This window comes from Pagrus pagrus (genome assembly GCF_965226575.1).
Source record: "Pagrus pagrus genome assembly, chromosome: 7".
NCBI classification, from domain to species: domain Eukaryota; kingdom Metazoa; phylum Chordata; class Actinopteri; order Spariformes; family Sparidae; genus Pagrus; species Pagrus pagrus.
Window position 1 is genome coordinate 2,935,425 of NC_140191.1, and position 14,166 is coordinate 2,949,590.

Consider the following 14,166-nt stretch of genomic DNA (forward strand, 5'->3'; position numbering starts at 1 on the left):
TATACAGGAATCATGGTGCATGCAGGAATAACCAGCAGAGGCTGGATTTATAACTCGGATAATGTTGGTGGATTTTAAATACTGAATAGTCTGTGTATCCTTTTTAAATATTCTGGTCAATACACCAGTCATTGGCCAGCAGATGGTGATGAAACATGCTCATCTTGACAGGAACCCCTGAGTGTCAGCCATTTTGTGCTGTGTGCAGATTTCCTGCATGCACCTTCTTGTCATTCAAACAACTTTGAATGTGCACGACAGATCTTTCTCTCAGATCTCTTATAAAAGGAAGAGGAAGGACGAGACTAATTAAAACCAGCTCAGTAAACATAAGATGAAAAAGATCTCTTTTATTGATGCCACACTGTGAAACATCAAACCTTTAATACGCCCTTAATCATTCCTTCATTTACTCCTTAAAAAATGATTAACACATTTATTTAAATCATGTTTATGGTACAAGAAAAACCCCTTGATGTATCCATTAATTTGAAAAGAAGATAACTACACCCATTGCAACATTTCAAACTGTCAAATGCCCTTAAATTAAATGGATTTTAGAGGAACAGTTCACACAAAAATGAATATTCAGTCAATATCTCACCCCCATGATGATGGAAAGTCAGGTGATGTTTCATACTTCACAAAGCATTTCTGGAGTTTCGCAGCAAAACAGCGTCGCTGCATTTTCCTAAACAACTGAAGCAGCTGGGGACTAAAACAAGCCTGAGTTTCTGAATCGATTTGAAAAGACGTTACACCCAATTTGTGAGCCAATAATCTTCAATGTAGATGCTAAGCTCAAAGCGTTAGCATGCATGACGTCTGAAGTGGGTGCAGGAGCTCGACCGTGAGTCAAAGATGTAAATAACATGTTTTCAAATCAATTTGGGAACTCAAGAAGATGACTGGAGCCATTTTATGTTATTTTATTTGTTTATCTTTTAAAACAGGTCAAGTTAGGAGAACGCTGCAACTCTGTTTTGCTGTGAGGCTCCAGGAATGTTTTGTGGACTACAAGAGTCCGCCTGACTTTCCATCAGCATGGAGGTGAATGTGAATTGTGAATTTTCATCACTGTTCCTTTAATTTTCACATAGATTTCAAATATTTGACAAACTAATTAATCACCAATAAGAGGTGTTATTCAGGTTGGGATTTTGGTCATAATACACAACTACTTGAGCTCAGAATTCAATTATGTAATGAGTTGGGTAATGAATTGGGTAATGAATACCATTTTTAAATGGTTTTCTGCATGAATTAATTTTTGATTTTTTTTTTTTAAAGGGGGGAAAACTCAAAATTGACAAAATACCATTACAGGTACACCTTCATTTGTACATTTAATTGGTTATACCCTTAAAAAAAAGCCTTTACTTGTGTAAGAAATACCTCTTTTCAAATACTATAATCCAATTATCCCCTTAAAATCCCATTAAAATCTTAGTTTCATTATTACTGATGGGTAAATTAATCATCATCATGTCAAATAAACACAACAAATCCTTTCTTTATACTTATATTTTATTAATTTTCACCGCACATGTTCAGGGAAAACACATGTCAATATGGATTTGTTACATGAATATCTATTGCACTATAGATATCTGTTCTTTTAAAAATACATGTTATGAGATGGCATTAGACTGGCATGGCACCAATATAAATCTCTTTTTTTTTCTAATAGTAGAGTTTGGCATGTTACTTTTTAAAATTAGATATATCAAGACACATAATCGTGGGCACACATCATGTACAGAACTTGAACACTCAAAACCCCAGAGCAAACACAACGGCGACCCGCTTCGCTCGACATCGATTTCGTTTACAGCAGATAAGCGTGATCCACTAAAATGGTTTCCTGAAGGCAAATCAAGAGCTTGCTTTGATGGAGATTAGCCTCTATCTGGCCTGGACTGGCTGACATTGACGGATGTTGAGTGAGCGATAACTGGAATTTCGATAAAGCGGCCGCGTGAATATCCATATCAAAGCAAGGACTTGAACACAGAGGAGACGATGTTTGAAGACGGCAAGTGTTGGTAAATGCTATAAATCTAAATTCCACGAATTAGCCCGGAAAAAGTGTGGATATTGAAGCTGAGCCTTGTTGAGTTGAAGAGGATGATAGGGTAGTGCTGAATGATGAAGGTCTGATTCAAGCTGCCTGAGGACCACTGCTCTTTGTGAAGAGGGGGAATACAATCACCTCTGCACAGCGTCAACCATCTGACCTTTACCGAGCTGTTATTTGAGGTCAGCTCTCCTGGTGACAAAACAAACGCTGTGTCCCAAATCCACACTATAACACAGATCTGCTCTGTGTGCAATGACAGCAATACAATAGCTCTGCACTCCAGCATACAGGCTGGAGTGTAGAGTTGACGGACACTTCTGTCCAACAAAAGATATCTGGGAGCTATTAACAGCTGAAAACATTTCACAAAATTGACTCGATAACAGACTTAATAAAGCATTTAAAGATAAAACAGAGTAACGATTGTGGCTGTTGTTGAGAGAAATGTTTCTCCTTGGTAGTTTTGGCACATTCTTGATCTGTGTCACATTAGGCAAAAGATGCTACGGCACATTGTACAAATGGTCAAGGACAGTTCGTGTTGATGTTAGACTGTCAGAAGTACTGTCAGTTTAGGGCATAATAAATCTAAAAAATTCCTTTCACTGCGTATTTCTGATGGCTGTATTTACTACTAACTTTGGAATTAAACAGTTTTTATCCAAATCCTAATCTACAAACCTTTTACACTCAGCTCCACTTGGAACAGCAATTAAAAAATACTGCTTGCTGCAGCATATTTACCACTTTTTGAATTAAATAATTATATGTATATTCAAAATGTCTTGATATACTGATTATGATTGCATAATTAAAGCTGCTACAAGGAGCTTCCATTAAAAGTTGATTCTGGCGGCCCCTGTGGACAAAAGTGGAACAAAGTAAACTTTGTTTTAGTGCCATCAGACAACAGAGCAACTTGTTTCCTTAATTCATCCTCATCAAATAGATCTTCAACTTATTTCATAACTATAATAACTTAACAGAAATAGCCACTCTTCTTGCTGATGGTCTTATTTGCTTATGTAGCTCATAAAGAGGCATCTATGAGACTGAAACTCTTTCATAACCAGTTGAAAGTTCCTTGTCGTATGTTTGAATAAAGATTTGAATTACTTGATTTTCGTATTACTTCTACTAAGCTGATGGTTTCAGTAATTCTTCCACTACAAGAGCTATACTTTGAGATATTAGCACAAGTCAGCATACTTCAATGGAGCAATGGTCGTCAGTACCTTCCAAAAGTGTCCAGTGGATTGGACAAGAGAGTCTGTCACATCTATCCCTAAAGTCTGGTTAAGTTTAGCCATTTAACAGTAAGATCAGAGATGGCATGTGACCCATGGTCTCAGCTTTCAAAGTAACATGCTTTTAATGGCGTCCACGACCTGTTACTTAATGGAGTTTGCAGCAGTACCATTGTCACGCTACTTCTGTCTTTGCTACTTAGAAGAAGTCATTATACACATGACTGCAAGAGGTCACTTTTTTATAGGACTTTGACCAGTGCTGCCTTTTTTCTGTCGAAGACAGTCTCTGCAAGTATACAGTATGGACTTGGGACACAGTGACAAAGCCTATGATACAAGCTTTGTTTGTCTAATTAGCATTGGCCTCTCCTCTCCGTGATAACAGGTTGATGAGTCAATTCACGACAGTTACAGAGCAGTAATGGGTCCAGAATGAAGGAGGTCACAGGAAATGCCTAGAGTACATCTGAGCATGTTGAGTTAGTGTCCTGCCAAAAGTCTCTGGCAGCGTGGACTTTGTTAATGGCCGTTACTAAGTGTTTACCAACACTTTGCTGGTGGCTGGTGTTAATTCCCACCCTGGTGGCGACACAGAGACACAAAGATGATTAATATGCACGTCAGGTTTTTGTGTTTGAGTTTACACGTCCTCAGAATTTGTCAGGGAGGTATTATGTTGCGAGGTAAGGAGCGAGGGATTTAGCAGATGACCATAAGAAGAAGCAGCAGGCGGATGAAGTGGCTCAACGCAGCTTTGTTTTTCGGCACAGTCAGTAGCCCGCGTCAGTGCAATGCAGAGAGCAAGAAGATCCCCGAGCAGCAACCCACAACCGAGCTGAGTGAGAAACACGACATTACTTCACAGCCGAGGACATGCCGCTCGTATCCCTGATGGTGTAAAATAAATTCTTTAATATGCCGCGTGACGAGCCGGCTCTATTGTCTAATTGGCTATTAATGACATTTCTGCCACAGTGGAAGGCTCGGCACGGCCAGATTTATGTAACATTACTGAATGGTAATTCGCAAAGCTCTGGAGAACATGCTAATCCGCTGCATAATTCATCGGCGCACAAGCCCACTACTTCTTCAGTCAGCTGATCAGTATTCATAAGGTTTGATCTTAGTTTTTGGCACTTCAGTGCTGTTGAACTTCAGCTACATTCCCACCTTGTAGTTCTTTAACATTCAGCCTTAATCTTACTCTTGATAAATCTTGTGTTATTAGAAGAGATGTTAAAGAATGGTGATGTTGAAATCCTATAGCCGCCGCTGGTTGTGGTTGCTGCTGTACGTCAGTGAAGCGTCTTGGTTGGAACCTGTCAAGCCTTTTGTTTCACAGCATTAAGATACAAGTAAAATAAACGACTATTTTCTTGTCTATTTGCACTGTTCCTGGGGAAAGAGGCAAAGCAGTCAATGTTTACATATCATGTTATAACTATGGCATAAAAACCCAAACAATTGAGACAAAGATTCACATACGTAGGCAGCAATGGTAGAAATCAGCATCTGCAGAGCAATAAAAATACTGAACAAACTTCACGGATCTAAGTACAAGCCTTTTTTTTTCCTCCTAGCAAACTATAAAACACAAGCCCAATATGCAGTTCCATTTAGCTTCATCTGCCCTTTATGATGATGTAATTATGTGTTTATTGAAATTGCTATAGCGTAACACCTTGTTCACATCTTTTACGCATTGTCGGGTTGACATAAAATTTGATGTCATTTGCAGCAGAGTAGCCCCGCGTTTCACTGTCGGTCCTGTTTCCTAAAAACCGATGGACACCTGGGGATTTGCACCATTATCAAAAAAGGTCACTGCTGCTTCACATAGCTTGCAAGCCTCGTCCCCCCCCACACCTAATGGAAAATATCCAGAGTTGGTAACACTTCATTTTACAGATCTGTATATTTCAGTTAGTAGGTAGTAATTTCCAAGTAGCATATTTGATTTTGACCGCAATAGTAATTTCCTCCAAAGTTATTGAAAACGACCAATTTATTGATACTATTCTGCTATTTCCAATAAGCACTTCATTAATAGCTGAGAATTTTGTCAATGCATTCATTTCTGCTTATCATGTCATTTCAACTTCCAACTAGTTTCTGTCCAACTTCCCCTCAGCAGGCCGCTAATTGAAGGGAGGTGTTGCAGCTTAATTTCCAACTAGTTTCTGTTCAAAGCAGAATATTATTAAATAATATTGGGCCAATTTTCACAAAATTTGGCGGTAATTATTTCAGCAATAGGTATGTAATTTCAAATATGATGCAAGATAATTACCACCTACTTTCCATGAAGTTTGCAGACCTGTAAAGTGTTACCCCAGAATTCAAACGTTCACACTGATTGATAGAGATGAATTTTGCCGAAGGGTTTTCTGATCAATACTTTCCTGTTGAAAGATTCTGAAATTTTTTCCACAGGAGCTTTAGGCGATGTTGTGTTTACCACATCCTGTAAAGGCGTCTGTTTTGTTTCTGATGCTCCGGGGAGGAGGAAAGAAGATGGCGTGTACAAAAGGAAAAAGCAACGGACAAAGCTGTGAACAAGGCGTAATAACGATGTCTGATACCATCTGATAAAAAGATGCAAGAATCTGCCTCGTCTGAGGAGGAGGTGCTGAGACACAGTGATGTTCGAGAAGGAGCTCTTGCCCATTCGCCTACTTCCTGTCAAAAAGCTGACACTTCCTCCCAGCGATGTTGTTAGACTCAGCTGCACTAATTACGGCGCCGAGTCCAACCGAGTCTGCAGTATTCTGCCCTCGACTGCAAAATTGTGCTTAGGAGTTTATGTCCCAGAAGTGTTAAGGCTTTTTAAATCTCAATACCAGACATTTTTCTAAGTACTAATGAGCTATACCGATGGAGGTCAACGAGATGAATGTTTAGATGTATGAGCGGTATTAAAGGTTTATATATTCACAAATAAGCACAATCAAGTCAATTTCAAAATAAGTAGAGAAATGGTAAAAAGAATTGGCCTGGTATTGGTGTTTTTTGCCCCACTCATTAGATATGTTTATCTTTATGTGTCAGTGAGGAAAGGTTCGTAGAGCACCTCATTATGGCTGAATAGATCGAACTTGCAAAACCCGCCAATTTATGAACTGTAATGCCTAGTCGCTTTAGTCTGTTAATGAATGTCCTCTCCACTTCTGGTCTTATTATGAAAGCTGCAGATGTGGTGCTTTATCCAAAAACTACAGAATTTAAATCCTTCAATCAACATATAACGACGTATTCGTGACTCTCTAAAAATCGATATAGAAAAAGGTGAGTTGTCACCGTTTAACCCAACCATGTACTTCAATGCTCTGCGAACCTAACCTCCTAACAGCGGCTCCATGTCTTTCCTGTCATTGGGAGCCAGTAAGGATGAGGGGTTAGCATTAGTATTAGCTGCAGTTAATGGAGCCACAGGGTAGCCACGGCGAGCAGGAGCGACGGCCCCAAGGTGGAGGCCAGGGAGGCTGCGGCCAGCAGCCTGCCGTTGTTCTTCAGCCTGAAGGAGATAACCTCCACCTTGAATCCGTCCTCGGTGGCCATGCAGCGGAAGACGCCTTCCCTCAGGGGCGTGTCGACGACCGGCCCCAGGACGCAGAAGTCCCCAGAGAAGAGGCAGGGATAGTTCTTGACGCAGTTATCTTTCTCCCAGCGGTAAGTGGCGTGGAAGGAGCGAACAGGGCAAGGGAGAAAGACGGTGGTGTTGGACTGCACAAATACTTCTCTGGGGGAAGTTCGGCGCTGCTTCAGAGCTGTCGGGACAAAGTAATGATGAGTGTCATACCAACAGTAGACCTTTCAAATTGTAAATGTTGATTGTACTGAGCTAGCAACTAACTATTATTTTCATTGTTGACTAATCGACTAATTTTTTGATCAATCCATTAGTTACTTGGTCTATAAAATGTCAGAAAATGGTGAAATATCCATCAAGCCCAAGATGATGTCCTCACGTTTGTTAAATGTCATAAAGGAGCAAAGAAACCAGAAAATATTCACATTTAAGAATTTTGACTTTTTGTTTTTAAAAAAAGGACTCAAACCAATTAGACGATTATCAAAATAATTGGCATTAATTACGTTGACAACTAATCTAATTGTTGCAGATACCGACTGTACTTCTCTTTGTGAAGCCTGATAACTCAACAGTCATCCAGCCCATCTGTATATCTCTGCTGCTCTAAACACCAGTCATTTTGTAGATATTTGCCAAGACTAGACTACCAACCTGGCAGAGCAGGCGCCTGCCTCAGTGCCCCAGACCCTTAGGGCCCAATTTTTATTATATTTTGTTTTCATTTGGTTTGCTGCTATTTGATTAGCTGCAATTTAATTTGATAATATGCACCACAAAAGCACATTACCACAGAAATGATGTCGGCCCTAAGGTGTGTTCTCCAGTATCTCCTGCCTTGTCGGGGCGGGGGCCCTGTGCCAAGTTGTCAGGAGGGGCCCGCAGCTTAATTTTGGCTTAGGGCCCCCTAGCAGCTTAATCCAACCATGATGATTGCAGGAGAAATAAAAGTCACACTGAAGCAATACTTTCTAAGTTTCTTGCACAGTTGGAATAACAGAATAACAACTCGTTAGTTGGTCCACTGTGGATGAACAGAAATCGAGACCCCTACGTTGGAAATTGCAAGCTTCATTTCTGAAGAAGACACCAAAGTGTCGACCTCGCTGTGACTGACGAATAAACATCAGGATGGAGCTCTGACACTGCTGCCAGAGAGGTCATTGCAAGGACTATCTCAAAATGATTTTCTGCTGAACCCAACTGTGTGGCAGCTGGTGTAAAACGGGCCGCAGATGGAGTCTAACCAATTTATTATGTAATTGTGTTATATTAGAAAAAGCAGTCTTTGCAGTTTGACTTGTTAGTCTAATCTTACATTTTTTGATGAAACGCTGCACTCTCATCCCCCCTGGACAATTCAAGGTGTTGATCTAAAAACACTTCACCTCGGTGTGCAATGTTTTCACAGAGTGTTGAATATGTTTGAAATGTTTCAACTCTGCATATTTTCTGTGGATCTGTCATCGACATCAAATGAGGGAAACCTCTTTGATTCTCGAGGCTTAAATAAAGGTTTGAATTGAATACAAGAACAGTGCTGCTTCGTTTTACCATCTACATTGATGGTGAACAGATGAGGATGCTGGGACCTATTGATTTCTGTACAATGTAGCCAACAAATGTATGTATATATTTTTTGTAGGGTTCTAATTATCAGGAGTCAGCTGCAAACATTAAAAAGTCAGAGGTGTCAGAGTTTTTAACCAAGTAATGAAGTTATTTAGCGAGATAGTGTGCAACAGCTAATAAAAATCAGTGGAGGTTATTATTTCAGCTGAAAACATTTTCTTGACTCAGGGAATGATTTTGAATGCCGTCATTGTAAACTGCACAAATGTACGTAGCAACAGTAACTAAGGAAGGCTTAGCACAGCATCATTATTTGTGTTTCTTACAGGGACAGTTCACCTCCAAATCAAAAAACATATTTTCTAGATTGTTTTGGTGTGACTTGATGAGTTAAATATAATGGGCTTGTAGCTCTCTAAGTGCAAAAAATGTACATTTCAAATGTCTCTTTGAAGAAATCACGACCAGGTTACTCAAGATAATCCACAGACCCTGTTGTGAATTGTGTATTTTCTTTCTACCGAACTACATCCTCCAACCAAGGGATGCAAACAGTATGCTCCTTGGTTGAGCTGCAACAGTAGCTAGCTTTGTACATGCAACATCTACTGCATGTCTGTCTGTCCTGGGCGAGGGATGGTTGCTCCTCCACACATTTCTTCCAATTTTTCCACCCTGTTACAGGGGTTTTCGAGGGTCTAAGGACAGAGGATGTGGTTCACTGTACAGACTGTAAAGTCCATTGAGGCAATGTGATTGTTATCTTCGGCTATGTGAATAAAACTGATTTTATTTAGTAAGCTCAGTTAGCTTAGTAAATCAAATTAGTAAGTGAGCAATTGCATGTTTTCTTCTTGCATGGTAATGCGGAAAGACAATAGTTCCTCCATGAAACAGCTCACAGCGAGGTTTGTGCATTATCCTGTAGTACTGTAACTGGGTCATGAGTTCTTGCGAGAGACATTGCTGTTGAGTTTTTCGAGGGTGCACCACAAGCCGAGTGCCTTCTAACTCCATTATGTTGGAGAGAAGGTAACATTTCTATGGCCGATACGTCCAAACCTCTAAAAATCACACCAAAACAATCTTGATGGATAAATACCACAACAGGCAAGAGATGAAATGTGGATTTTTTTTATTTTGGGGTGTACTGCCCCTTTAAGAACCAATAATTCTTCAGTGGAATTATTTTGATTTTATGAAACTTTGCATTGTGCAGTTCTTTTGCTTTGAGTAATCAGTTAAAGATCATCTTTAGTATTATTTTCATTGGAAACAGATGGAAGCTTGCTCTTGTATCCACGGGCAGGAACACTGACAAGACTGGAAATAAATACAACGTTTAAATCCGATCCCTTGAGGAGATATCCTTCGCTTTAGAGAGGAGTAATTGTCCTGATCATTCAGGGTTATAACTGGGTTTTGAGCTTTTAAACAGGGCAAACCATGATGCAAGAAAAAAAATCTCTCCCTGCGGGTTTTGGACTCCATTCAATTATATGATAATCATCTTTTTACTGTAGCTGCTCAGAAAAGGTTCCTATTTTGGTTTAATTAAGATGCAGCTGTGAGTGGGAGAGAGCAGATAAGGGCTCACCAGCAGCTTCCCCACAAACCGAGGAGTTCGAATGGTCCAGATTCTGAACGAGTGTCCTGTTGGAAAATAATAGAGATGAAGAAAAAAAAAAATTAGCGGCGTTAAATAGTTTCACAAATGGCTCCACATCAAGCTACTGTTAACTCACAAATTAAAACATGCAGAGACAAATCATTCAACAATGTCGGGGAGGGGGGAAGGAGAGAAGAGTCAGGGGCTTATTACAGCACATGATTGATTTTTATATTCTCTCTTAAAATTGGAAATGCACAAAATCCATTCAAGCCAAAGCAATTTAAAGGCTGAGTGAAACACATTATTAGTTCAGCGAGAATTTCTTTTTGGTGATGTCATGTTTCTCTTTGAACTGCAGTTTCCTCCCAGTTAGAGCAAGTTTCATCACCTCGGAGACAATGATTGTCATCCACAACGTCCCAGAACAGAATATCTTTCTTTAATTCTATAATTATGCTTCAGATCACGGACACACTGTTTTTTTTACACAAGCCACTATCGACGCAATTTTAAAAAAAAACCAAACAGTCGATGCATGTCGCTCTGCAGCAGTGAGCTCATATCCAATCATACCCAGTGGTGACGTTGTATCCAGGCGGGATGGCGATGCACTTCCTCCTGGCCCTGTCCCAGCCGCAGTATGGATCCCTGGAAAGGATGCACTCCCTGCAAGTGTCGCCATAGCGACTGCAGTCAGCCAGCGGCAGCCTCTGGACCTCCATCGCCGTACCGACATACAGATGTCCCTAAGGAAGAGGAGATGCAATAGCGTATATAAGAACAGCGCCAGTATTACAGGAATAAATCAGCCAGTGTTGTTCTATTATTGTGTTCTGTTATGCCTCTTAAACAGCTTTCAAACCTACATGGAGAATAAAAGCCTCAACTAAAACCCCCAAATAAGGACTTCTTTACAGATGACATGACTGGAAGATATTTAATGATTCATAAAAAGCTAGTCTAGTCCTAAATAAAACATTAAACAGCCTTGTCCATCCATGTAAGTATATTTGTTTTCAGAGATAGATGCACATTTTGAATTAAGTAGAAATTTCACAAACAATCACAAGAAACTTTTTACTCTGTCAACTTAGATATTTTTCAGAATCTTTAATGAGCTGTTCTGTTTGGTTTTATTTAGTTGTATTTCTTTTGATAAAAAAATTGCCTAGAATGAAAATCCACCAAATGTAGTTTCACTGAACCAGTCCACCCAAAGACTGAGAATTCAGTCGTGATCTACTCGCCCCCAGGCTGATGGGAAGTTGCGTGAAGTTTCGTAAGTCCACAAAATATTTCTGGAGCTTCACAACAAAACAGCGCTGCAGCTTTCTCCTAAACAACTGAAGAAGCTGAGGACTTGTTACGAGCTGTAGGGAGCCATTTTATAGGGCTTTCTTCCTTTTCTTTCTTTTTTTGCATCACTGTTTTGCTGTGAAACTCCAGTAATTGTTTCAGATTTAACTCTCTACCAATGAATTCTGGCTTAAAATTCCAGAGTCCTACTCCCTCCTTTCCCTTTTTTGCCTCTGACTGAGACCTTGGTTACATCATAGCTACAATATACTGTACAGCGAAGGTGTGATTTATGTACCCTATATGTCTAAAGGGGGGCCTGCAACCCTAACCAGCCCTGATACATTATTAATGTTGAAAGCATGCAGCTTATATCACCCCTCCACCACACTACGTTCTGTTGCTCATACCTTTTGGGAGTCGATGGCCATGTTTAGAACGGGGCCCTCGTTGTGAAACATGGAGTACTGAGATATGATGAAGACCCCCTCCCTGGTGTGAAGAACCTTGAGAACTTTGCCTTGTTCTGTGGAAATAAAGGAGAAGACAGTGTAAATGGAGCGGAGCGTCCTCTAGAACACTTCTGCAAGTGCACACATGCAGAAAAAGACATGAAACATCCTCGGTGTCATATGTTAAAATTTGTGCATTCTGGCGTTTCTCTCCTTTTCCTGATATGCGGCCCTTGTTCTGCCGTCCAAAGTGCTTTTTATAAATACACGGATTTGACTTGGACAGCTTCCACTCTTAAAAGGAGGCTGGAGGGCTGACAGCAAAATGGCACGCTTGAGTTTCAGATTTTTTTTTGAACAGGCATTTGTGGAGGCAGAGCTCCTCTGGATAGAGAAACAGTCTTAGTGTCCTTGTTTAACCTCAATGGATGGATCCAAAATCACAGTACTGGCTAAAATAATACGGACGAGGAAATGTGTTTTACTCTTGCTGCTGATAGCGGGGTGACTTTCACAGTGGGAGGTGGAGGGGACGAGGACCAGGTGTTTTGATGGACATCTCGGCACATTTCCAAGCATGTTTGTTGTGACCAAAAAAGTAAAGTTGCAACTTACAGAAACGTACAGCTTGAACCTATCTGTGGTTTTGCAGAATCGTAGTTGGCTAACATTTATTACCGAGTGGTTTGCCTTGAACACAGTAAGCAATGGAAATCAAGTAGCCTAACTTTTTGATTACTTGGTTCAATTATAGAACTTCGACTCTGAGTTTTCAATTTCCTCAAGCTTTTATTCTTGCCTCCAGCTGGCATCTTTTCAATGACGGCATCAGATGAGCACCATTTGACGTTACAAAAGGATGGGAAATCGGATTTCTCATTAATTCTCAACTCATTACGTTGAATCATTTGTAACCGCTGGCCATTACGCTATCCCTCTGGATTAGAAGTTGAGTAAAGCAGGCACTAACCCCTGGCCTCAGAACATCAGGGGCCTCAAAGGTTCCCGGCCGACTGCATGTCAACTGGTTTAATAAAATATATTTGGGAATATGCACCACTAGAGCACAATATCAACTGACATGATTAAACCCTTTAGGTAGGTCACACTTAATTGTGGCCCTGTGTCAAAGTCTGGTCTCAAGACCTTCATTACTGTGCTTTGTGGGTGTTTTTTTAATCAAATTACGACCCAGCAAACCTCAGGCCAGGTAATTATCCTGCACTGAAGAACTGTGCAAGCACAAAGCGTGCATGGAAAAGACGCTCAGTGAGAAATGTTGTCCTGTTTCTGCAACTAATTTGTTATTGTGTGGAGAAAATGGCTGTGGGAGAGCGTTTTCTACATCGATTAAATTCCAGGATCTTGTTGTAAAGGGATGAAGGAGAAACCATCTTCACAAAGATGTGTGATCAGGAAGGGCTGTAAGGTCCTCACTGCCGATAGACAGAGGGTGGATACTCAGTAAGAAATAATAATAATAATAGGCACACAAAACAGTGCAGGGTGAAACCATCCCTTGGGCCTGTTTATGTCCAGATGGATCTTGTTCCACATAATATTGACAGACGGTAAAGTCAAGCGCTCTGACCAGGGCAGAGACGCACATAGGCTCAAATTACAGTGGATCAATAGGTCCATTGGCTCCATTTCAGATGAATCTGGTCATTTGTACCATTTCTAACATATAAACGTCTATCCTCGCCACAAGCTGGAACAATAGCATAGCTTCTGTTAGCTAGCTGCACAAATGTTCATGAGCTATAGTCACAGCTAGCCTAGGCTCACCCAGCGCGACTGTTTCGCAAATGTGCATTAGTCCTGGAAGTTTTCAGTTAGGTTTCGATTTCAAAGGGGTGCAGACTGAAATGTCTTTGGATGCAGTTGGACAGACCTACAACCAATCAGATCAACCAAATGTGACATGTAGCATGTTAGAGCGTTGCTCACTTTGTTTTCAGGAAGGAAGAAATAGCGGCCTGCTCAGAAATTATCTTGTTTTATACCCCAACACTACAGTAAAATGTGTTTCTGAAAACATTTCATGCTGGAAAATTTGGCAGTTTAATCTGAGACTGGTGAGCCTGGACACATGTGCATAGTCCAACATTTAGTCAAAACGTGTCTGATTTTTTACAAATCTGGACCAGCGAGGCTTCCTCGTCGGTCACTGATCAAACCCACCTCTTATTAGATAAATTTGTGATGAACCGAGTCGCAGGGAAATATGTCTGAACGGGAGGTTGGCCAGAAGTATCTGCCAGAGTAAATGAAACATGAGCTTGCAGATTCGACTGGTTTCCCAGGCTCGGTCA

General features: G+C 40.6%; 1 protein-coding gene across 1 annotated transcript in view; it reads right to left on the reverse strand.

Moving 5' to 3' along the window:
* Positions 1–1,506: 1,506 nt before the first annotated feature.
* The window catches only part of LOC311260558 (semaphorin-7A), a 49,914-nt gene continuing 37,254 nt past the window's right edge, over positions 1,507–14,166 (reverse strand). Inside the window, exons 11-14 of the mRNA XM_084358548.1 lie at positions 11,810–11,925; positions 10,677–10,849; positions 10,089–10,144; positions 1,507–7,097 (exon numbers count right to left, since the gene is read on the reverse strand). Of these exons, the coding sequence (XP_084214674.1) occupies positions 6,748–7,097; positions 10,089–10,144; positions 10,677–10,849; positions 11,810–11,925 (695 nt within the window). The 3' untranslated portion in view covers positions 1,507–6,747. The remainder of the gene's footprint in view (positions 7,098–10,088; positions 10,145–10,676; positions 10,850–11,809; positions 11,926–14,166) is intronic.